The sequence below is a fragment of the Protopterus annectens genome, chromosome 16.part0, assembly GCF_019279795.1.
Source record: "Protopterus annectens isolate FY-2018-M chromosome 16.part0, PAN1.0, whole genome shotgun sequence".
Classification (NCBI taxonomy): Eukaryota; Metazoa; Chordata; order Ceratodontiformes; family Protopteridae; genus Protopterus; species Protopterus annectens.
In genome coordinates this window covers 203,914,814-203,938,380 of record NC_056750.1, presented here as the reverse complement: position 1 = coordinate 203,938,380, position 23,567 = coordinate 203,914,814, and the positions used below count along the sequence as shown (strand labels likewise).

At 42.6% G+C, this 23,567-nt stretch overlaps 1 protein-coding gene across 1 annotated transcript in view; it reads left to right on the top strand.

Annotated features, from left to right (window-relative positions):
• LOC122790908 (zinc finger protein 536-like) overlaps window positions 1-21,008 on the top strand; it is a 517,195-nt gene extending 496,187 nt beyond the window's left edge. The window contains exon 6 of the mRNA XM_044058592.1: window positions 12,970-21,008. Within this exon, the coding sequence (XP_043914527.1) occupies window positions 12,970-14,459 (1,490 nt within the window). The 3' untranslated portion in view covers window positions 14,460-21,008. The remainder of the gene's footprint in view (window positions 1-12,969) is intronic.
• The last annotated feature ends 2,559 nt before the right edge of the window (window positions 21,009-23,567 follow it).

Sequence of the window (23,567 nt, the reverse complement as noted above, 5' to 3'; positions counted from 1 at the left end):
TATACTTGTATATTTTAAGTTTTCATTTTTGCTTATATGTCTGCACTGCATATCCAGCTGATGTTCATCGTGTTACACTGCTGCAGTCATTACACTTGGGTTATCCTGCCGTCAGGCGGTTCCCCAGTCGGCCTGAGTTCCAAAGTCCTGGTCCGGTGTCAGTTGCTGTTGCCTCCTCCCTGACGTCAGTGCGACAGGGGTATATAAGATGCAGCCGACGCCATTTTCTTCAGCCTTTCTTGCCGCTCGGTGCCCAAAGCAAAAGCAGTTCGCAAGTGCCGGTCGGCCGTCTCCTGAGATTTTCATTCCGAATCCAGAACCGAAGTCTTCTACAAAGCTAAGTACCCCATTGGGGAAACTTTTTCTTGCCTCAGACCGATGTCAGTAAAAGTTAATAACTGTATTTCTTGTGGGAAGCAAATACATCATAAGGATTTCCATTCCTATTGTATCCCATGCCTAGGCCCTGACCACGATGTCACTGGTTGTCGGTTTTGTGCTAGGTTTAACAAGCGCACGATTAAACGTCGGTTTGATTTTGTCCGACATTATTTTGGTAGAAAATTTAATTATACCATGTCATCAGAACGTCCGACAACCGGAATACACAAAAAGCGCAAAGACAAGGATAGGCATCCAAGGCCCAAAACTGACGACAAAGCCTCTTCTAGGCCAGTCGCCGGTTCTCCAGTTTTCAGCGAGGTGCCTTCGCAGCTCCTGATGACCGCTTCTGTAGAACCACAAGCCACCTCTGACTCCCACGTGGAGATGGCTGGGCCTTCGGACGCACAAGTTCTTCAGCCTACCGAGACTAACCTTTCAGAGGGATCCGGAGTAGCTGAGCAACCCACAGCTATAGAGGGTGTCTTCAGACCTACTCAGGTAAGCATTAAACCCTCAGCTAAGTCTAAGCCTCCTTTAAAGTCAAAGAAACAAATACAGCATTCTCCAGGACAGGCCTCCATGCCTAAGAAACAAATGCTCAAAATGGCCGAAGACCTAATCACTCTGATCAGGGGGTCCCATCCCCCTCCAGATAAATGGCCTAGACATGATGCAGACTATGACTCATCCGACCAGGTGTCCATCTCTTCTGATTCATCCTCAGACCTAGGATACTCTTTACCCCCTTATGAGGATTCTGATGCTGAGGAATCAATTCCATCAGCCTCACCGCCTGGGGACTACTCCTTTGGGGAAACCCTACATACCATGAGGGAGCATTTATCCAAGAAAAGGCTCAGAGACTACCTTTTATTACCTCAACACAGACCCCTTGCTATTCCGCCAGTGTTAGATATTGTGGATGATGTGTATACTGAATCCAGCATAAATCCTGATTCCTTACCTCCAGCCCCTGTTAAACCTGACAGATACTACAGAGTCCCTGACTCACATAAATTTCTGTATAAAAGCCCTGTAGCTGACCCTGAAACTATTTCTCAGGGACCCAAAGGAGTTAAGGCCTCATCAGCCAAGAATCCAGTTTCCTCTGACAGATTCCAGAGCATTAGACAGATGGGGAAAGAAAAGTATATACGTCTGCAACTTTAGCAATGAGAGCCTTAAATTGCCAGTTTCACATGCTAAAATATCAGCAATTTTTACTGTCTCAGTTAAAACAAACAAAAAAAATGCTTCCAGAATCAGATCCTCTTAATTATAAAGAAATGCAGGATTTATTGCATGCAGCTGAACAAGTGGGAAAGCATACTTTGCAATGTGGTTTTGATTCTCTAGAGGCCTCCTGCAGAGCAGCAGTTACAGGCTCTGTCATTAGAAGACATGCTTGGTTAAAAGAACATACGTTACCAGATCATGTTAAAGCAAAATTATTGGATGCACCTTTGCAGCAGGATGTGTTATTTGGAGTTAAGGCAGAAGAGGTATTAAAGAAAATGGAGGATAAGGCAAAATCTATGCAAACTGTGAAGGATTTCTTACAGGTTCAGCCTCCTAGATTTAGCAGAAACCGGCCAACTAAGAATTGGTCCTTTCCAATTACAGACAGACCTCAAAGGGGAAGATACAGACGTCCAAGAGGTAGAGGTCAAACACAAGGTCCTTACAGGCCTCGGCAATGGGTTGCATCAGACCAGAAAGAAGGGGAAGACAGGCCCCAACCATATAAAAAGCAGCTCCTATGACTTTCCACTACAGCTGCCAAACAAATCCTTCTTGGCAGCCCCCTTGGGAGGAAAACTGGCATTCTTCTACCACAATTGGCAAATTTATTTATTTATTTATTTTACATTTGTTGACCGGGCTAGTCTAGCTGGATATATATTTTTAGTAGAGGCTCGGGAAGAAAAGCTCCACAGCAGATAGATACAGCTTAATATACATGTGTAAATATAGACATAAAGGGATATTAAAAAAATACATTTAGTTATACATGGTATGAAAAGTCATACGAGTCGAGCTTATTTACATTACATAACAAAAAAGAGAGCCATGAGAGAATGACTTACAAATTAGGTATATAGAATAGAAGGAAGAAGACAAAAGGACATTTTTGACAACAGTGTTTAAATGTAGAAAAAAGGTTAGTTATGATATAAGTAGATTCAGCCAGCGTTAGTACATGGACATAGCCATTGCGAGTTAAGGAAGATTTTTAGATGCTTTTTGAAAAGAGGGGTAGATGAAAGGGATGTGAGATTACTAGGAAGTTTATTCCAATGGATTCCAATAGTGTTAGTAAATAGAGAATCACCTGATTTGTTATTGGATTTTAGGGTAGCTGCTAGTAATTTATTGGCTGAGCGAAGGGTGCTTAAATTTTTATAGGGGTTGATTAAGTTACAGAGTATGGGAGTATTTGTAGGGTGATTTTGTGGGTGATGGTTAGTTGTTGGAAAAGAAGCTGGTTTTGAAGTTCCAACCATCCTAGTTTACGTAGATTTTGATAGTGGTGAGTACGGAATGTGGACCCAGTGGCAAACCTGGCAATGTTATTGTAAGTGGTGGCCAGCTTGTTTTGATTATTTTTAGATAGATTTGTAAAAATTGGGGAGGCATAGAGAAGTGTGGAGAGTAGGTGAGTTTGGGCCATAGTAGTCCTGGCTACAGGTGTAAGGAATGGTTTTAGCCTATAGAGAAGTCCTAGTTTTCTATTCACTGATTTGATGGTTGAATTTATGTGCGAGTCAGAGTTGAGGTTATGGTCAATAGTTATGCCTCAGAGTTTGGTAGTTGGGTCTGGTAGAATTACAGTGCCATTTTTTGATGTAAGTGTGAAGTCAATAGGAGGAGACTTCTGGGTATGGGTATACAGTAGAAGTTTTGTTTTTTTAGGGTTAAGGAGAAGACAGTGTTTAGAAAACCAGTTTTCCACTAAGGTAAATGCTTTCTGGGTGTTGGACTGAAGTTCAACAGAAGTTGCTGCAGCACAGATTAGGGTTGAGTAGTCGGCGTATTGAATACAGGTGGTTTGTGGTATAGATGTTTGCAGGTTATTGATAAAAATAGAAAATAGGAGGGGCCCCAGAATAGAGCCTTGTGGGACTCCCTGTGAAATAGGAAGCAAAGTAGACAGGTTGTTGTCCCAGAGGACTGCCTGTTGTCTGTTTTTAAGATAGGATTCAAACCATTTGGCTGTCTAAATATCAATTGAAAGTGTGGTAAGTGTATCTATCATTAAGTGATGATTCACCATATCAAAGGCTTTGGAGAGGTCTAGAAAGAGGGCAGAGGTGAGTAAGTTGTTGTTAAGATTTTTATTAATCGAGTCAGAGAAAGATAAAAGTGCAGTAGTAGTACTATGAAAAGGCCTAAAACCATGCTGGCAGTTGGCTAAAAGATTGTTTTGGAGGAGGTGATCGAGAAGTTGCTGGCGAATGCATCTCTCCATGATTTTAGCTAAAGGAGAAAGTAGAGTGGTAGTTAGAAAGTTCAGTTGAGTTGCCTCCTTTATGTAGAGGTATAATATAAGAGACCTTCCAAAGAGATGGTACAGTACATTCTGTGATGGTCCTATTAATTAAGATAGAGATAGGGTAAGCAAGTACTCCAGCAGCCATTTGCAGAAATTCAGCTGGAAGGAGGTCAGCTGAGGGGGTACATGGTTTTAGGTTTTGAAGCTGGGCATGGATGAGAGAGGTGGGAACAGGCTGTAATTGGAGGGGAGGAGGTAAAATTTTTTGTGAGTGTGTGTTGGGGATGCTGGCTGGTGATAAGGTACTAGCTAATGTTTGGACAGAGTCCACAAAGAAGTTATTAAAGGAATTTGCAGAGAGCAAATGATCACCAAAGACAAATGGGTTCTCAACATTGTATTTCAAAGTTACAGGTTCCACTTTCACACACTGCCAAGGTTAAAAGGAATGCCAAATATGCCACCAAATCAATGGGCAGAGGCTCAAAAACAAATTACAGCACTCATGGATATGAGAGCTATTCAAAAGGTACCATCACAGGAGCAAGGACAAGGATTTTACTCAAGACTCTTTCTGGTACCCAGAAAAGACAAAGCCTGGAGGCCTATTCTGGATCTTTCTTCTCTAAACCCTTACCTAAATGTCCCGAAATTCAAAATGTTGACATTACAGCAGCTTTTTCCCATGCTGGGCAAGCACGCTTGGCTCGTGACTTTGGACCTCAAGGAGGCATACCTGCATGTCCCTATCAGACAAAACTGCAGAAGATACCTCAGATTCATAGCTGGTCCAATGCACTACCAATTCTCTGCACTGCCCTTTGGCTTATCTACTGTGCCCAGGGTCTTCACAAAGTGCCTGGCACCAGTAATTGCATTTTGCAGACAGAAAGGAATTCAAATTTATCCGTACCTGGCCAACTGCCTGATTCAAGCAGAGAGCAAGGACATTCTTCTAAAGCATCTGGCGTTTGTAAAAAAGTTAAGTTGCCTGGGGTCTGCAGTAAACGAAAAGAAATCAAAACTAGTGCCCTCACAAGAGATTATATTCCTGGGTGCCAGCTTGAACACAACGGCCCGACAAACAAGGACAACTGACTCAATACTTTCAATTGATGGCAACAAATACCCAACTCCCTGCAAGAAAAATTCTGCAGGCCTTGAGTTACATGGCATCCTGTATACTACTAATTCCATATGCCAGACTGCATATGAGGAAACTACAATGGTACCTAAAGAATGTATGGTCTCAACACTGTCAAATTTTGGAAACGGTTATACCACTAATCCCTTGCCTTCAACAGGAGTTTCAGTGGTGGGCTCAAGCTTGTCACCTCAACAAAGGACAGCCTTTTACACAACTCACAGCCAGGCAAACACTGACAACAGATGCATTGGATTATGCCTGGGGAGCACACATGGCAGGCAAATGTATTCAGGGCACGTGGCCCGCAGAACAAAGGCATCTTCACATCAATCAAAAAGAGATGCTAGCTGTACAAAATGCACTTATAGCTTTCAAGGACCTGCTGCATCCAGGACAACTACTACTAAAGACAGACAACACCACAGTTATGTGGTACATAAACAAGCAAGGGGGCACTCACTCCTACCCCCTATGCAGACAAGCTATGACCTTGTGGAACACAGCTATAAACCTTCAAGTTCATCTGCAAGCACAATTCCTGCCAGGAGAAAAAAACACACTGGCAGATGACTTAAGCAGAAACATCATGGATCCCCACAAATGGAAGTTGAATCCACAAATATTCAGAATGATAATACAGAAATGGTGGAGCCTGAACATAGATCTGTTTGCATCCCCAATAAACTGCCAGCTACAAAATTCTGCACAAGGAGTTACCATCCACAAGCATGGAAAGTGGATGCCCTCTCATTCAGTTGGGACAACCTACAAGTATACGCTTCCCACCACTACCTCTCCTGCCAAAAGTACTCATAAAAGCCAGGCAGGAAGAGCCAAAGATGATCCTGATTGCACCAGACTGGCCACGCCAGCACTGGTACCCAATCTTAAAGAACTTAGCACAAGAACCACCCTGGATTTTGCCTTAAATCCCACATCTGCTGACTCAGCATAACAAACAAATACTACAGAGCCAGCTAAAGACCTTAAACCTAGCTGCATGGAAGATTCCTTAGTCAAGCAAGCAATGCCTCTCTCCAAAGCTGTTATGGATGTCATTCTGGAGGCCAGAAGGCCTAGTACCAGGAAAGCCTATTCGGATAAATGGAAGAGATTCTGTGCCTGGAACCAAGCTGACAGCCTTGACCCTCTTGTCCCAAACATTCCTCAGATACTACAATACTTAACTGAGATGCTGGACAAAGGACTCTCCTTCTCATCCATCAAGATCCACGCCTCTGCCATCTCTGCTCATTACAACACGGATCCACCAATTTTCTCTAATCTTCTGTTAAAACAGTACCTCAGAGGGGTTAAAAACATAAGACTGCCCCATAGACCACCTACTATAACTTGGGACCTCAACTTTGTTTTGGAGAAGCTAACTTTACCTCCTTTTGAGCCAGCCAACACAGCAGAATTAAAATATATCTCTTGGAAAACTGCTCTGCTCCTGGCAATAACATCAGCACGAAGAGTTTCAGAATTACAGGCACTAATGGCAGTGGAACCTTTCCTCATTTTCCACCAGGACAGGGTGTCTTTAAGAACTAACCCTACATTTATGCCAAAGGTGGTATCAAGTGTGGCTCTGAACCAAACTATTCACCTGCCAACTTTTTATCCTAAACCACAGAATAAAGGGGAGAAACTACTGCACTCTTTGGACATTCACAGGCAGTTACACTTCTACTTGGACAAAACCAAAGCTTTCAGAAAATCTGAGCAATTATTGGTAGCATATGCTGCAGGAGCACAGGGGAAAGCCATCTCAAAACAGACTATTTCAAAATGGATAGGACATTGTATACGTTTCTGCTACACATACCATGGAAAACCTGTACCTAGCAGCATTAGATCTCACTCCACCAGGGCAACAGCCACTTCAACTGCCTACCTCAGGGGAGTACCTACCCAGGATATTTTGGAAGTAGCAACTTGGAGTTCTGTACATAGCATTACCATCTGCCTCTATACTCTAAATCCAGAGCTGGCTTCGCTACTGCAGTGCTGCAGGGCCTTATAGCCACCCCTAATGCCTTATAGAACCAGCCACCCTTCCTCAGCTTTGGGATTCTACCCAAGTGTAATGACTGCAGCAGTGTAACACGATGAACATAGTACAGTTTTGTACCTACCATAAATGTAGATGTTCGAGTGTATACACTGCTGCAGTCCAGGTTACCCTCCCTCCTTCCCTCTTACCTGCTGGTATGTACTTATGTCTTCTACCCTTACTACCTATGAGGAGTATTTGCTGGTAGCTGTAAGTTGTTTTTTGCTTTTCTTATGTATGTTTTATTAGCAATTGGAATTGCCTACCTATTTAGAGGCACCTGACATCTGGGGCAAGAAAAACTGAAGAAAATGGCGTCAGCTGCATCTTATATACCCCTGTCACACTGACGTCAGGGAGGAGGCGACAGCAACCGACGCCAGAGCAGGACTTTGGAACTCAGGCCGACTGGGGAACTGCCTGACAGCAGGATAACCCAAGTGTAATGACTGCAGCAGTGTATACACTCGAACATCTGCATTTATGGTAGGTACAAAACTGTACTTTGAGTTATTATGACTGTATTAATGTTTATGTTTCTTTGTGTGATTCTTTCATCCATTTCTGTTGTTTATACCAAAAGGCCTAAGATGAGACCTTGGACCAGCTCACTTACCCAATTAACTTATGTTAAGTAAATGTAACTTATCCGTTAGAAATGGAATAAATGTGCCAGGTGGATCATGCTTGCCATTAGAAGTCTATTTTTAGATGGAACTTTGTATATTTCTTGCCATCTTAGTACCCTCTAGCCAGGGTTGCCAGACGTCCCTATTTGGGCGGGACTGTCCCGAGATCAGCAGCCTGATCCCGAGTCCCGCCCTGCCGGTTTAAATCCCAGCCAGCCTCTGCTTTCTTTGTTTGTTTTTTTTTTTTTTTTATTGTCCCGTATACCTGGCATATGGGCCAATCAAAAATCGCTAAACACAGAGCTTCTTGTGTTCCGCATTAAACACGAGAAGCTCCGTGTTTAGCGATTTTTGATTGGTCCATATGCCGGTATACGGGCCAATCAAAAATCGCTAAACACGGAGCTACTTGTGTTGAATGCGGAACTGCAGTGCATTAAACACGAGAAGCTCCGTGTTTAGTGCAGAGCTACTGAGCAAGCCTCAGTTCTTTAAAGTGGAACTGTGTTCCGCATTAAAGACCTTTTTTTTTTTTTTTTGGTCTTCACTTGCTGTGAGAGACCTTCTTTTTTTTTTGTCCCTACCTAGGGGGCTGGAAATCTGGCAACCCTGCCTCTAGCCCTTATGCATTCATTTTTTATGGATTTTTCTGAGTTATCACTTTGTATTTGAGAGGAAGCTTTCATCTGTGTTTGTTAGCTGGGAAATCTTAAAGCATGACAGATAAAATTGTAATATGTCCAAGATCACTGCCTTACTGTGTGGGATTTTTGGTCTGATATTCTAGGATGAGCACTCTGAATGGAATTCTGTACATTTTGGTACTGTGCAAATAGAAAACTTTATTAACCAAGGTAGCTTTGTCTGTTACGTCTTGAAACCTACATGAGTCTTGCATATTTTGAGCATAAAGTCTGAAATAAAACTCCAAATGAGCAAAATGGCAGAATTATGTTAGAATATCACATCAAAGACTAATCTGCATGTATGGTTAATTGTTTAGCTGACCTAGTTTAGATGTTTTAGTAGGTGTTCATACACCCTATACAGCATTTTCCCCATGTTGGTTTGAAACTGAAGTTTCCAAATTCTACTATGTTTAGAAACATTTTTCTAGTATGTAGATGAAAGTCTGCAAGTACAGCTTCCAAAACAGCTTTTTATGTTATAAGTGTATCATTGTTTAGATTTTTGTCCACCTGTCAACTTTCATCATATTTGTCTGCACCTGTTTGAAAAAACATTTGACAGACATAGTCATAACTCTGCTAAGGTTCTGGGCAGCAGAACTGTAAATCAAGAGGGGCAGTAAACTCCTGGTAATTTAACTGCAGAGAAATTCTTGTTTAATTACTTAGTAGTGTTAGACCTTGCTGATTACTGCAACAAACAGTGAGATATGTTGGTAAGTATCTGCTGGCTTTCATTGCTTGTTTATACCTTTGTTTTATTTGTCATTTATTAGTGAGGTAAGTGAACTCGTCTGAGGATCTTTTCTACCTGTGACCCACATATCAAATGACTGCAGGTTTTTCACAGGCATAAACAAAATTATAACATATACAATGCACAGATTGTACATTGACAGTAACGTAAAGGCAGTAGGTAATTCATATGTTTACAGCTAGTGTGGAAGAAATAGAATAAGCATGTTCAATCCATGCTTCAAGTTAACAAGACTGCAGTAGTAGAGCTCTAAAATACATTATCTCACAGTTTCAAGAAAGAAAATGTATGTACACCAGGGGATCCAGTGTCTGTCAGCTTGGGATGACATGCTCGACAAGCCACGTTGCTTCGCTAGGGATGGCTTGCACCTGTCACCACTGGGCTTTCGGATATTGGCAAAGGCTCTTGCCACCCCCATAGTGCCTTTTTTAGGCAAGGCTCAAAAGTCAAACCCACCCCCATAGACAGCACAAGGAACAAGAAACTAAGGGTAATGCTGCTAAACGCCAGAAGTCTTAACCTCAAGATGCACGCACTCGAAGCTCTCCTCAGTATGGAGAACATCGATATCTGTGCAGTGATAGAAACCTGGTTCAAGGCTCCAGAGAGCACCCCAGCACTACCAGGCTATACCTCATATCATGCTTTTCGCCCCAAAACCCGGACCGAACCACAAAGGAGGGGTTTCCATATTTATCAAGGATATCCACACCTCCAGGTTAGTGGCTTTGCAAGTATCGGAGACCATCCATGTGCAACTAACAGTGGGCAAGACTGCTTTTCAGTTTATAGCATCCTACAGACCACCCTCTCAAAGTCAGGAATCCCATTCGGCTTTCCTGAAAACATTGGAGAACATGAAGATCTCTCCGAACACCATTATATTGGGCGACTTCAACTACCCAAACATTGACTGGGAGCACTACTCAAGCCCCAGCACCTTAGCCCAAAGATTCCTGGAAATTATAAACTCAAATGCTATGGAACAACTAGTCACCACTCCCACAAGAGGGGAGAGCATACTAGACCTGATCATTACCAATATGGGGACTCTGTGCTCCACACCAGAAGTATATCCCTCATTGGTAAGATCAGACCATAAATTAATTTCACTGGATGTCCACATCCCGACCCCACCCCCAGCCCAGAAAACCACAGTGAAAAACTTCTCAAAAGCGAACTTCTCACTTCTCAAAACCGAAGTGGAATCCTTCAAGGTCCCAGGGCCAGTGGAAACTACAGCCCAAACTGCAGAATCCTATATAAATGCATTCTACGGACATCTCCAGGAATGCATGGATCATGCTATCCCAAACAAAACCAAGACCCAATCATCCAAAGGCAGGCGTCCAGTCTGGTATAAATAAACTGTACAACAGAAGGAGGAAGCTACTACATGATAGAGCAAAATAGGGAAGGCATCTCTGATCAGTACTAGCAAAAAATTACGATCCCTCATAAAATCCTCCAAGGCCAGCTTCGAGAGAAAAATTGCACAGGACACCAAAGACAATCATAAGGCTTTTTTCAGTTATGTTAGAAACCTGGGATGCAACTCCCAGACTTGTTCTGAGTTGATTCTAAACGACAAAAAATACACTGAACCCACAGACATCGCCAATATCCTGGCAGACCGGTTCAGTGCAAACTTCTCCACCCCCTCCCCCCCAAAAGAGCAAGTATCTATCCCTGCAGAGGGCTGCCTCCCAAACATCTCAGATGCTCAGGTGAAGGCTGCCCTCTCCAAAGCAAAAAACACTGCTTCCATGGGACCAGATGGCATCCCAGGTTGTGTCCTACATGAACTACAAGAGGAACTAATCCCTCAAATAAAACAGCTATACAATCTCAGCCTCACTACAGGATATGTGCCCACAGAATGGCGTACAGCAACAGTGGTCCCACTCCACAAAGGTGGAGCCTCTACGGACCCTGGAAACTATCGCCCTATAAGCCTGACTAGCTTAGTCTACAAGGCTATGGAGAGGATCATCGTGGAGCTCATAAACAAAGACATTGGGGACCTACAGACACTAGATCCTACCCAGTTCGGCTTTGTCAAGGGCAGATCCTGCCTTTTGAACCTGGTTGACTTCTTTGAAACAGTCACCAAAGCCATAGATGAAGGGAAGGTAGTCCACACAGCCTATCTGGACCTTGCAAAGGCATTTGACACAATACCCCACTCGGGCATCATAGATAAGCTATCCAGCTTAAATATAAACCCCTATGTCACAAGATGGGTCGCAAACTGGCTCAAAGACAGAACACACAGAGTGAGAGTTGCTGGAGCCATGTCAGACTCGAAACTGGTCACAAGTGGCGTCCCACAGGGTTCTGTCCTGGGACCACTCTTGTTCGGTATATACTTTTCCGAGGTACAGGAAAACGTGGGAGGACTATGGCTCACCAAGTTTGCAGACGACTGCAAACTGGGCGCCATAATCAACTCTCCAGCTGACACAAACATCCTTCAAAAGGTCTCACAGAGACAGATAACTGGTGCCAGCGCCATGGTTTAAAGCTAAATGCCAAAAAATGTATAGTCATACCCTTTGGCAAAAACAATGTGCCCACAAATTACCACATAGGCGGAAACCCATTAAGTACAGAGAAAGTTATTAGGGACCCAAGTTGATAGCAATCTCTCCTTTGAAAACCACATTGCCAAAGTGGTTAGAAAGACCTTCTACATAGCCCACCTCATCACGAAGGGTTTCACATCTAGATCAAGAGAGGTAATCGTGCCCCTTTATTCATCCCTCATCAGGCCCATCATAGAATACAATGCCCTTTTGGGATGTACCTTACCCGACACCTGCAGCAATTAGAAAGACCCCAAAAGTATCTCACCAAGAGGATCAAGGGTCTCAAACAGATGCCATATGCTGCTCGGTTAAAAAAACTCCAGCTCTATTCAGTTGCATACCGCCTACTTCGAGGCGATCTATGCCTGCCATACAAAGCTATGTCAAATCCAGAATTAATGGACATGCTCCACCTCAGTAAATCTAAATCCCTTAGAGCCACACGCTTGAGGGACTTGAACCTCAGCACAGAAATAAATAGAACTTGCTGGAGGGACAGGTTCATAACCCAGAGGCTCCCTTCGCTCTGGAATAGAATTCCAGTTCATGTGAGGCAGAGCACCTCACTGAATCTCTTCAAGAAGAATCTCGATAAGTGGATGGGGGATCGTAGGTTTGTCCCAGGGATTACTCCTGTGTCACTATTAGACAGAGGCACAGTAAACTAAACCTTAAAAAGGGCACAGTATACTCAAATCAAGGGGTGGCGTAAGCCATACAGAATCGGGCTAGGCTTATAATTGCCCCAGGGCAGATAGCCTAGTATGAACCTATGAACCTATGAACCTAAGAAGTGTCCTTTGTCTTTATTTTCCATCCCAGTACTGAGAAAGTAGTAATTTGTACCTTTTTAACAGTAATTAGCATAGAGTAGCATATGCATGCAAAAATTAATTTGTCTTTTCCAGGAGATGATTCTTTCTGTTCAAAACATGTCTTGCTTCTGATTGCATACCAAAGTGTCTGTATAATATGTATTGATCAGTAAATGAAGTGCTTCCAGGTAGCAAATGAAAAAAAGCCATGTGGGTTGTTTAATAAGATTTTACATCTCCGAGATGCTAATCAAATTGGAAGAAGAGTGTTCGCTCCACAGGCGTAAACGTCTGGTATGATTTGAGAGCTCCAGCATTTTTTTTTTTTTTTTTGCAGCTAATGTTGATGTACAGAATTATGCATTGTCAGTTGGTATTCTGACCTTTTTTTTTCTTTTAATTCCTTAGGTGAGAGGCCATATAAATGCCCTCATTGCAGCTATGCTGGGACTCAGTCAGGCTCATTGAAGTACCATCTGCAGCGTCACCACCGTGAACAGAAGACCAGCAGCCCCTCTTTATCAGGACTTCCCCAGATGCCAAAGGATTTAACTATCAAAAAGGGTGCAACTCTACACCGAGATCTCCTAGTTCAGAGTATAAGGAGTCAAGGTGTGACCTTTTTCACTGGTGCTAACAACCAGCATTGGTCTGGAAAACTCTTAGTTTGTAAAGGAGCTAGCGGCAAGAGTGACTGCTTGCCTGACATGGGGTCACGTCAGGCCAAGGATGCTTTTTCTTCTAAGAGTAAAACCACAGCAAGTTTGCCTAATTTCACTAATGTCTTCCAGAGTGTGTCCAGAAGTGAAGTATCTTTCCAGCATCCTCTGTTTTCTGTAGCAAAATCTTCTACTGTTAGCAATGCAGAGAAGGAAGAGAGCCTGGATGAACCAGGCGTTAGTAGACCACAGTATAGTCAGAGGGCAGAGTTCTGGAGCCCTGGAGATTTTGAGCAAAATGTTAAGGCTGAAATGAAAATCCGAAATGAACAAAATGGCACTCCTTGCCATAGAATCTCACGTAGAAAACCAGTAACCACAAGCAAGGTTCTTGTAAATGGAAAACCTGATTTTGAGCCTCTTGATTTGTCCTACCGACCCCCAGCGGAAGACTCTGTTGATGACATCACTCTTCATAGGTGTGTTTTCTGCCCATTCACAACATCTTCTGTAGAGCTGATGGCTATGCATTTACAGGTGAACCATACCAGCAAGTCCCGTCGCAAAGACAGGGGAGCAGATATCTTCAAATTAATGAGTGATTCTTCTGGATCTACAAATTCGGCTGCACGCTTTGGGTTCCCTAGTTCTGTTCTGAAAAGTGTACCTTGCCCATCTCCTGCTGCCTCTTCGTTCTTCCTTGAGAAAGCCAAGGACAAGCTCTGTGAAACCCCTCCTTTGCACAGTGAACTGATCCATGGGGTGGCAGTTCGAAAGTGCTGGAGCTCTCCTGAGGATTCTGGAAGTTCATCACCGTCTGGATCAAGTGAAGCAGAAGAGGCTGCATTGGCAGATCAGCTTGCATTACGATCTCTCTGTCAAGGTGGAGAACAGCTGTATGGTAGTGAACATATAGAGGACAGCCCGCTAGCTACTGAACTGAGTTCTCCTGCTTCAGTAGTTGAGGAGACTGATGACACTGTGACGAGTACTGCTGTAGAGCTTCTGCAGACCAGCAATCCGTCCAGTCATAGAGAAGGTATCACAGATCAGCCTTGCTTTGATGGAGTAAGGACATCTTTAGAGGAAGACTACATGGAAGTCCAGGCCCAGAGTGATTCTGATATTGAAGATGAGGATGATGATGATCTTGATGAGGAGGATGATGATGAAGATGATGATGATGGAGTAATGTTGACAGAAGAGCCTGGGATGCCTTGGAATGGACTGAGCACTTAAGTTTGAGGAAGCTCTTGCCTCACCTGGATTGAGTGCTGCTGTTTTCAGTGTTACCAAATTTCAGAATGCAGTGTTAAAATGCTGACTGTTCCCAGTTTAATCTGGCAGAGTGAGACTTTGCTGGCCAGTCTTAGGAAATTCCTGTTAGTACTAGTATATATTGATTGTATTGGTTCGAGCTTCACTTCTGGTGTTGAACGTGAAAACACAGTTTGCAGTGTCATGGCACCAGACTGTGGGTGGTTAGTTTGCTTATCATCTCTCACGATCTTCAGAGTGCCAGCTTCAGTGTTACTTGATGGCATCCATTGAAGGAGCACGCATTTTGTGATGCCTGTGTGATGTACCACGAAAGATGTGGACTTTCATAGTGTTTGTTACATATTTCTCATGAAGCTATGTGTCTGCATTAAGAAGAAAAAAGGGACAATGTTCCACTATACAGATGTCATGTTTACTTCAAAAAAAAAATGAAAAAAAAATCCGAACAGACTTAAAACCCAGCAGTAAAGCTGTTTAAACAGGATGTTTCTTTTACACATAGGGAGGTTAATTTAACCCCTCTTGGGAAAGTAAACACCCCAGGTTTACAAGTAAACCCAGAAAAAATATAAAGATCACATGAAGATTTATTGACCCAAAAATAAAAATATTTCACATGGATTTTTGAACATTAATTGAAACTTTTAAGTACTACTGAAAACTAAAACCCTCAGTCAAGGGGTCCTGGAATGCCTTTGCTTGCACTCAGAACCAGCAGGCTGTTGACTTGAACACTGTGGTGACATGGGTTAGTGTCACATGACTCTACTGTGCTCATCTAAGGATGAGGTAACATTAGCTAGTAATAAAAGAAAGACTAACCTGTATTTAGGCCCAGTAGGAAGGATGTAGCTCTTAAAAAAAAAAAGGGAGGAGCCAGAGACTTGTGGAAATGTGGCACTTACAACAAAGCCCTTTAGGACAGCACAGGCTGTTCTCCACCTTCACCCCAAATTCCTATCTTCCAGCGGCTTGCAGAGCTACTGTGAAGGCCAGGAAGGACCAGTGCAGTTTCGTCTTTTGAAGACCAGTGGATGATGAGGGAGGAGGGGCATTAGATTGAAAATGTGCAATGTGGGATTAGAACTGGATAAGTACATCACTCTTCAAGTTTTCTCCTCCCTTTAAGGACTTTAGAAATATGAGCCGTTTAAAAATGTATAAAGAATTGTAAGAACAGAGTGAGAGAGCTCCTGCCTGCAGCCTAGGGTTACATGGGTACATCTTCATACTGTAAGGGCTGCATTTTCACGCATCTCTTTTCTCTGTGGTATACGTCTTCCCACTGGGAAATCCGGAAAAAATAACACTGGAAAGGAAGTTACCTTTCCCCATTAATAGAAAAACAAAAGAAAAGTAATTTGTTTTGACTGGGCATTACTGAAATGACATTGAGATGTATGGTCAGTGATATTAGGGCATTATGTACGTTTTCAGAGTATTATTGGACTGAGCTGAAGTCATTAACATTGGAAGCATTACTAATGTAATGCTGATTTGTGTTGGAATGGGTTGAGCTTGGTTTCTGCTATAGTAATATTGAGTGTTATTTGGATACAAGGGAAGAACAGGATAGAAAATGAAATGACAGACTTATTCAGAGAGTGCCTTAACCATTTTGTCTGTGCTTCAAAAAAAAAAACAAAACAAAAAAAACAATTTGCTGATTTAAGGGTTTGGTCTTACTGCGGCACAACTGTTTTTGGTCATGTCTTTTGACTAACTGGTTGCGTAATCTGAATGGACTCTGTATTGTAGAAATGGATGACACAGGGTAAGCTAGCAGAGGTTCAGACAAGGTTGACAGTTTGCCAGAGATACCTTAATCACTTGGTTGAGATTTTCATTGTTAGCAGTGGGACAAACACCCTTCCCTCATATGGATTGGAAGGATCATGTCCCACCCATGACGACTTCATCTGAACATGTCAATCTTGTCTGTCACATCTGTTTTAGCCAATCAAGTGTCAGCCTTCTTAAGTATGAATTATTTAGCCAGAGTTTTTCAAAAGTTCTGACAGAGGAAAAAGACTGTCATGTGGTTAAATTGTAGTACATATTACCCCTTTGTAAGTAATTTTTTTCTCTCAAAAGTCCATTCCATTGCTGCCTGTTGTTTTTGTGTGTTATCAGGTAGAATTTTTTTTGTTAACACACATTGCCTTTGTCTAATTTTTGCCACACCTTCCAAAAAACTGAGTTATAGCCCTAAGGGTTTGCACCTTTTCTAAATACACTTACTTAAAAAAGGTCTCACTTTGAAAATGTACCCCTCCTGTTAAGAGAAGGGGATATTTGGAGTTGTGCCTCGTCTGTGCACGTAGATTATTGCAAGCCTCAATCTCCTCAGTATTGAGCAGGCTGGTTTAATATGCTTCCGCACAGCATGTCTGACTTTGTTCTTTAAAGTGCAGTGTAAATTCACTAACCGAAGAGGTGTTCTTCGAGCAAGTAATGACCTTTATTGGTCAAGCAGAATACAAAATTCCCTTCAATGGCAGTGATGGAGCAAAGCAATCTAGGGCATTACATCATGTATTTCTTTTGATAAAAGTGAAATATGGACTTCTGGGAGATTGTACACACTGTGCTGTCTTTTGTGCATTTTCTGTGTAAGCCTTATCAGATATGTTTTATGTTTCACTACATTTCTTTTTTTGGACATTTTTTTTGTTCATACTGCTGGGTATTTCTGAAAGCTGAACTTTTCCCTACATCATCTTCTGGAAATTTCTTTGTATTTATCCCTTTTAATTGCTTATGTCTAATCACCCAAAGATTATCATTGTGATACCATGCTCCAGAGCAGCATGTTTTTCTGAAAAATATTTTTGTCTTGCACCTTCTTTATGCTGCTGATTTATATGAGTATCACCTGGCAGGAGTTTTGAGAATGCAGTAGGATTTGTACATCTAACGCTTTCAAGCCGTATTGGATGGTAAGTTGTGATTATTGCATGTGCAGTCATAGAGGGTAAGCGACTTTATAGCAGGCTGATTTGCTATCCATAAGAGAGGATTGAGTAGGTGGGTGTGACCTTGTGCCATCCAACTCAGATCTGAGGGGTGAGTAGGATACCCAGATGCAAAAGTTTAACATCATGACACTTGTCTTTCTTGCATCAGAGTTCAGCAGAATTTTAAAAACATCATGTAGTCACCCTCAAAAAGAATTGCACATGTAACACTATTATAGCATCCCCTTAAACAATATGCAACAGAACCTACCCATTCTGTGAGGGAATTAAGGAATGCTGGAAGCTATGTTTCTGTCAGAATGGATGGAATCTGCATATTGATGAATAGGCTACCCCTCATCTCATCACATTAGGATATATAGTATCACAGTGGTGACCATAGTTTTACTGCTTCTGGTACGTCACAATGTCCAACCAGCTGCATCTTGGCATCCAGCATCTGTCTCTTTCTGTGTCTGAATGCAAATCTGCCTTGCCTTTAAGTATTGAAGCTTTAGTGTTGGTGGAATCTTGCCTTCTTCTTCTTCTTGTGAAATAATTCTGGTTATTTTAAACTATTTCCCTCCTTGGTGCACTCTAGCTGACTGCTGTTTATTTATTTTTTGTTCCCCTTGCTTCATCCTGTGATACCCTAGCCCAGTACCCTGCATCCATCACCAGGACTACCAGCATTCTCTACATCCCCAGACATTTTCACTAAGGCCAGCATGGTACCCAAGGGTGGCCTGCAGGGTCCGGCCATTGCATTCTTTGCTGGGGATTTTATTTGTGTCCTACCCCATTTTCTGCTCTCTGCTACAGCCTCTTGGTTTTGTCTGAAGGAGAGGATGTGATGGGGACATGATGACAGATCACCTTGCCAACATGACAACTCAGTGTCCTCACCCTAATCCCTCTTTGAGCAATTCCCCTTCTTCACATGTCCCTGGCACCTACCTGGGATCATGTGAGAAATTCCCTAATGTCCACCCCCACCAGGATGATCACACCCACCCCTCCCCTGCCACTCCGTCAGTCAGCTGAGGCACTAATTGAATCTGGGTCAGCTGGCCTGTAGCCGGGGCTTTATCCCTCTATGCCACCAGAGCGGCTAGCTGACTTCTCTTTTTATTGATATTAATGCTGCTACCTTTATGCTAAAATGGATTGATTCCAGTACTACCTTCACTCATTCACTCACTGTTCGCTGCGTAGAGAGTATTATTACCACCACCCTGATTTCCATAGATGTTTACAGTTTTTGTTCTTGGTTATTGCTTGATGTCTTATTCATCACTGTTTAATTTACATAGTATGCCAGTAAAGAAGCTAATGTGAGGGAGTCTTGGTACACCATGCCACTTTCAAATCAAGCATTTTGCTTATTCAGAGGTTCCATGTGTCATAAAGTTTCACGGTGTTAGTTTCTGTGGCTTACTAAATTCCAGGAGACACTCGGCTCATTTCAGTCTTATTTCCATCTGCTATGGCTGTAGATGGCATCTCAGGGACTTATAACTCCTTACTGTAATTTAAGTAAGGTAAACCCTAAATGCTGTTTCCCGGCTCTCATAAAGACAAAGCATTGAACTTCCTTACATTGGGTGGCACCTCCTTTATTGTTGTAGCAGAGCATTGCTGTGTTTCATCACCTTTATCAAGTGAGGTTGCATATTAACAGACAACAGCTGAGTCAGTTTTGAAATGCGTTGGCTATGCAGCATGTATACAGTCATTGCCTATGACTTATTTCTGGTGGATTTGCATGAAGGCGATTCCAGTCAGTTGTATAATCAAGATCAGATCCCTTGGCATTTCTTTTATCTCTTTAATGCCAGTATATTAGCCTCTGTGACCTGTTCTGATTCTGTTGTTAGCATCTGCATGACCAGCATGTGGCGCGGTTTTATTTTTGATGTACATTTTTTGTGTCTAGAGGAGCAACCAGAACTTTTTTTTTAGTGCCACCTGATAGCTCCGGCTCTCCTGCCCCTCCCCCAACTTTGACACCACTGTCCTGATTACCATCTGGTAACATTTCTTATCCTTTTTTCGCCGTACCATTAATAACCTTTTAGTGCACTTCAGATGGAAGAGGGTCAAGAACAGTGAGGGACAGCAGTAAACTGCAGGAGCTGGGCTGTTTTTAATTCTACCCTCTCTGTCATACTCTGGAGTTATGAATGTGCACAAACTTGAAGTGTGTTTTTGTGATTGTGCATTCCTGTATATGCCTCCTCCTGCTGGTACTGTTGGCATTGTATGCCATCTCCCAATCCCGATCACCCCCCAACACACACACACTGGAAGGTAGTGTAGTCAGATGTCCTACCTCATTGTTCCAAGTGTGCCCCATTGAAGGAGGTGAGTAGTCATACAGCTGTATTCTTCACCTGCTTCCACATAGCCTCTAGCTGCAGGAATTTTGTTTGTTTGATTCACTAACATTGCATGCATTTGCTTTGTCCCATACTGTTGGTTTTCTGATCCATTTTCTTTTGAATCTTTCTTTTTATTTTTTTATTTATTTTAATTTTGCAGTGACTGAACCCAGTTGTCATGTCTAATCCTTGTATCTCTCTTTCACGTTCTCTCTGCAAGCATGCCTAAAGGACAGTTGGTGTACTCCTCATTTGAAATGTGATCTATAATGAAACATCCCACGTGTGCTGTTCCATCCATTTTATGAACTGCATGTACGAACGTGTCATATATGGAGATGAGCTTTGGGTAGGTGCTGTTTGCTGTGTTTGTGGTAAAGGAGAGTAGCTCAGGTGTTGTCTTTGGGTGCAGTCAGGTGGCAGGTGGAGTGGAGGTATACATCACTTGTGTAGTAGTGATCTTTTTTAAATTATCTGATACAGATGGTTAGACAGACACGGGAGCTGCTGCTGCAGTCAGGTGTGCTGATAGATGTTGAGGGTTTTACAACAGGAAATGGTTGTGTTTTATCTACTAATGTGATCACTGTGCATACCTGAAGTGTAACATTGTTGAAGGGAATGCCATCTCTTATACTACTTAAGAGCGTGTGTCACACACAAGTGCTGAGCTTAAGTACACTGACCACTTGATGCCACTTCATTTGTCCCTGCATCCTGTTTGCCTTGTCTGGATTGTTTGCACGCTGTCCTGTCAGTCATTTGTGTATGCTGTTTGTAAGTGCTTAGTTGTACCTCTTGAGTGTAATACTTAATACAAATTTTGGGTTGCAGAAAGATCAGGGACCTAGGTGATCTAATTCTTCTAGCCGTTTATGTTAAGTCGATACAACTGTGTTATACTGAAAATCCCATTCTGTTTGCAACCATGCATATGTTAGATATTCTGATATTGCTTGCAGAAGTAGCTGAACCCCATCCGAATGGGTGTCAGCTCAATTGTCATCTTTTCTGATTAGAATGGTTTGCCGTTTAACTGATTCAAAAGCAAGGGAAAAAAAACAGGGGAAGAACTGTTCTCCAGCATCTGTGCTTTTCCTTCATTTTCTAAGTAATCAGTTGTTGTTGTGTCTTTTGGCTTTTCCCGGTTAGGGGTGGCCACAGCGGAACTCCGGTCTGCTAATGATTGGCAGTTGATTTTTACGTGCTGAGTTGCCAGCCCTAAAGCACAACCTTCAACGAAGGTACGCCCATTCACGCATGTCTCCATGCAGAAGACGCTCTAGCTGAGAGTCGAACCGGTCAGCGTCTTACTGTGAGGCGATAACGCTACCGCAGCACCACCACCGCGGATCCTTTCTAAGTAATCACTACAGTTACTGAAATGCTATGGTCATCTGTGTTACTTTTTAATACTTAACCTAATTTCGTATGTCCTCTCCCAGTGCCGTTGCTGGTTTCCAGTTAGCAGCAGATCGTGCTAATGTATGAGTTTGCCTCATCATTCCAGCTGTATTTTTCTTACAGTCACTGTTGGATGTCAAATCTTCTCTTTCCATTATGTGAGGAACTGACTTGATACCTAAAGCAATATCCTTCTCCCTCTAAAGTTATATTCCTTGTTCAACATGGTTAAACAATTCTTCTTATACATTCCAGCTGATAATGGCTTGGATGCATCCTATAGGCTCGTAACATTAATGCCTCAAGCTGTTAGAACTGAATTCCTGAAGTTCACAGTGCTTGATTCTTGAGTGCAGTTAAAATTACAGGTCAGAATTCATGCCCTGAAGTCTTGAAGACTTCTTTCTAAAAATATGAAGTTTCTGTTCTGAATGTTGAACAAAATGTAGTGTTTATTTTCAACTTAAATTTTCCTTCTCTTTTGTCATCTGTGCCTTGAGCATTGCTGTATCTATAATGTATGTTTAGCTGGATTAATTTAGTAATTAGTTATTCAGTACATCAGAGTAGGGATGTATGGATTCTCATAGCATTGTTGTGTCTACACAATAAGTTCTAGTGCATTGTTTGACCCAGGGAGTTTTTATGTCAACTTATAACTTGCACTTTAGGGCTAGTGTTAATGAGACATAATGAGGTGTTGCCGTGGTGAATGGTCACAACAACCCTGAATGGGTGAGGGCAGTGAATTGTGAGGAGGTGCAAATAGGAAAAGTGATCACAACTAAGCTGCAGTGCTCACAACAGTCTGGTATAACGGGGTGCTGTTTCACAGGGTGGTCAGAACATACCCTGTGATGTAAGGTAGCATAAGTGTGGAAGGTGGTCAGAACTACATTGCAGGGTCTGAAAGCAGTGGATATTTGAAAGTGCTGGGATTGAGTGTGTAGTAGTAATCACATTACAGGACCTGGAAGAAGTAGGTTCAAGGAGGTGCTTTGATGGGGAAGGGGGCGTGGACAGAAATGCAGTGCAGCACCTGGAAGCAGTGTTTTTTTAGGAGGTGCCGTGATGGAGGACATAGTCTGAACTGTACTGTATCACTTGAAAGCAGCAGTTTTTGAGGGGGTGCTGTGGTAGAGGTTGTGAACGGAGCTGCAGTTCAGCACCTGATAATAGTGAGATGTCAAATGGTGCTGTGGTAGACTGTGGTCATGACTGCATCTGCAGAGCATAAGAACAGATACGTGTGAGTACATGTGACCAATGAGGATGTCCTGAACTGCTCTGCAAGACTGGCTGTACAGTGATGTGTAGAGGTACTTACTGCCTTAAAATGAGGCATATGTGTACATCATGTATACTGCAGAGAAATGTGGAAATAAGGAGCTGAGAATATATATACACACACACACACACACACACACACATAGTTAATGATGGGGCTGTAGGGGGTAGCTATTTATTTTGGGGCATCCAGAAGGGGCCAGTTTTGTAATTCTCTGTTTTAGTTTTGTAAATGACTTTTGTTTTTTACAGTTGTAAGGGATGCAGCATCAGGTTTTGCACTTATATAAGGGAGCCTGAGCTGCCAACACACACCTTACTTGCAGCTGCTTTGAGGTGGGTAGGTCTGGTTTTAGCTGGTAGTTCATCTTCCATCCAGGCGATGTTGCTGTGGTGTGAAAATGGCAGTTAGATCACATCTATTTTCTTGTCCTGGAAGTACAGTAATAGTATCCAAGAAGGCCCAACCATTTCTTCTAATCCCCACAGGTATGAGCTTCTCTTCAGATGAGGCACACAAAGACAGACGCTGTTATTTCCTTGACCCAGAAGAGGTCTTAGAAGCCTCAGTCTAGCCATTGTCCCCAAAGTTAGTTGTCCAGGATGTGGAGACAGATTTGTTAACATGATGTAGTTTACTGACCTCTAGGTCTTTCAATAGCTTGTTCTTTGTAACCCTTGCAGAATTATCTCCAAATCTTGGAAACCATGTTCTCTTCCTGATTCTGATAATTGGGGGACAGTGGAGATGCTCCTATTTCAAGGCCTGAAAGCTGGAGTTTTCCATTCTGTAAGCTGTCTCTACGGGGTTCTGTGGCTCAAGCTTTCATCCCCTAGGAACTCCAGGAAATCTTGGATGCTTCTTATTAGGGTGAGATGCCACACCAATATTATTGAGGGTCTTATTGAGGGTCTTTAGACAAAAAGAAAAGCTGTGCCCATGACTGACTGTTGCATAAGTCTTCAGTTATCTGAATGAGCAACAGGTTTCTCTGTGTAGAAGTTTTCTAAGTAGCAGTGATGGCAGGATAAACCCT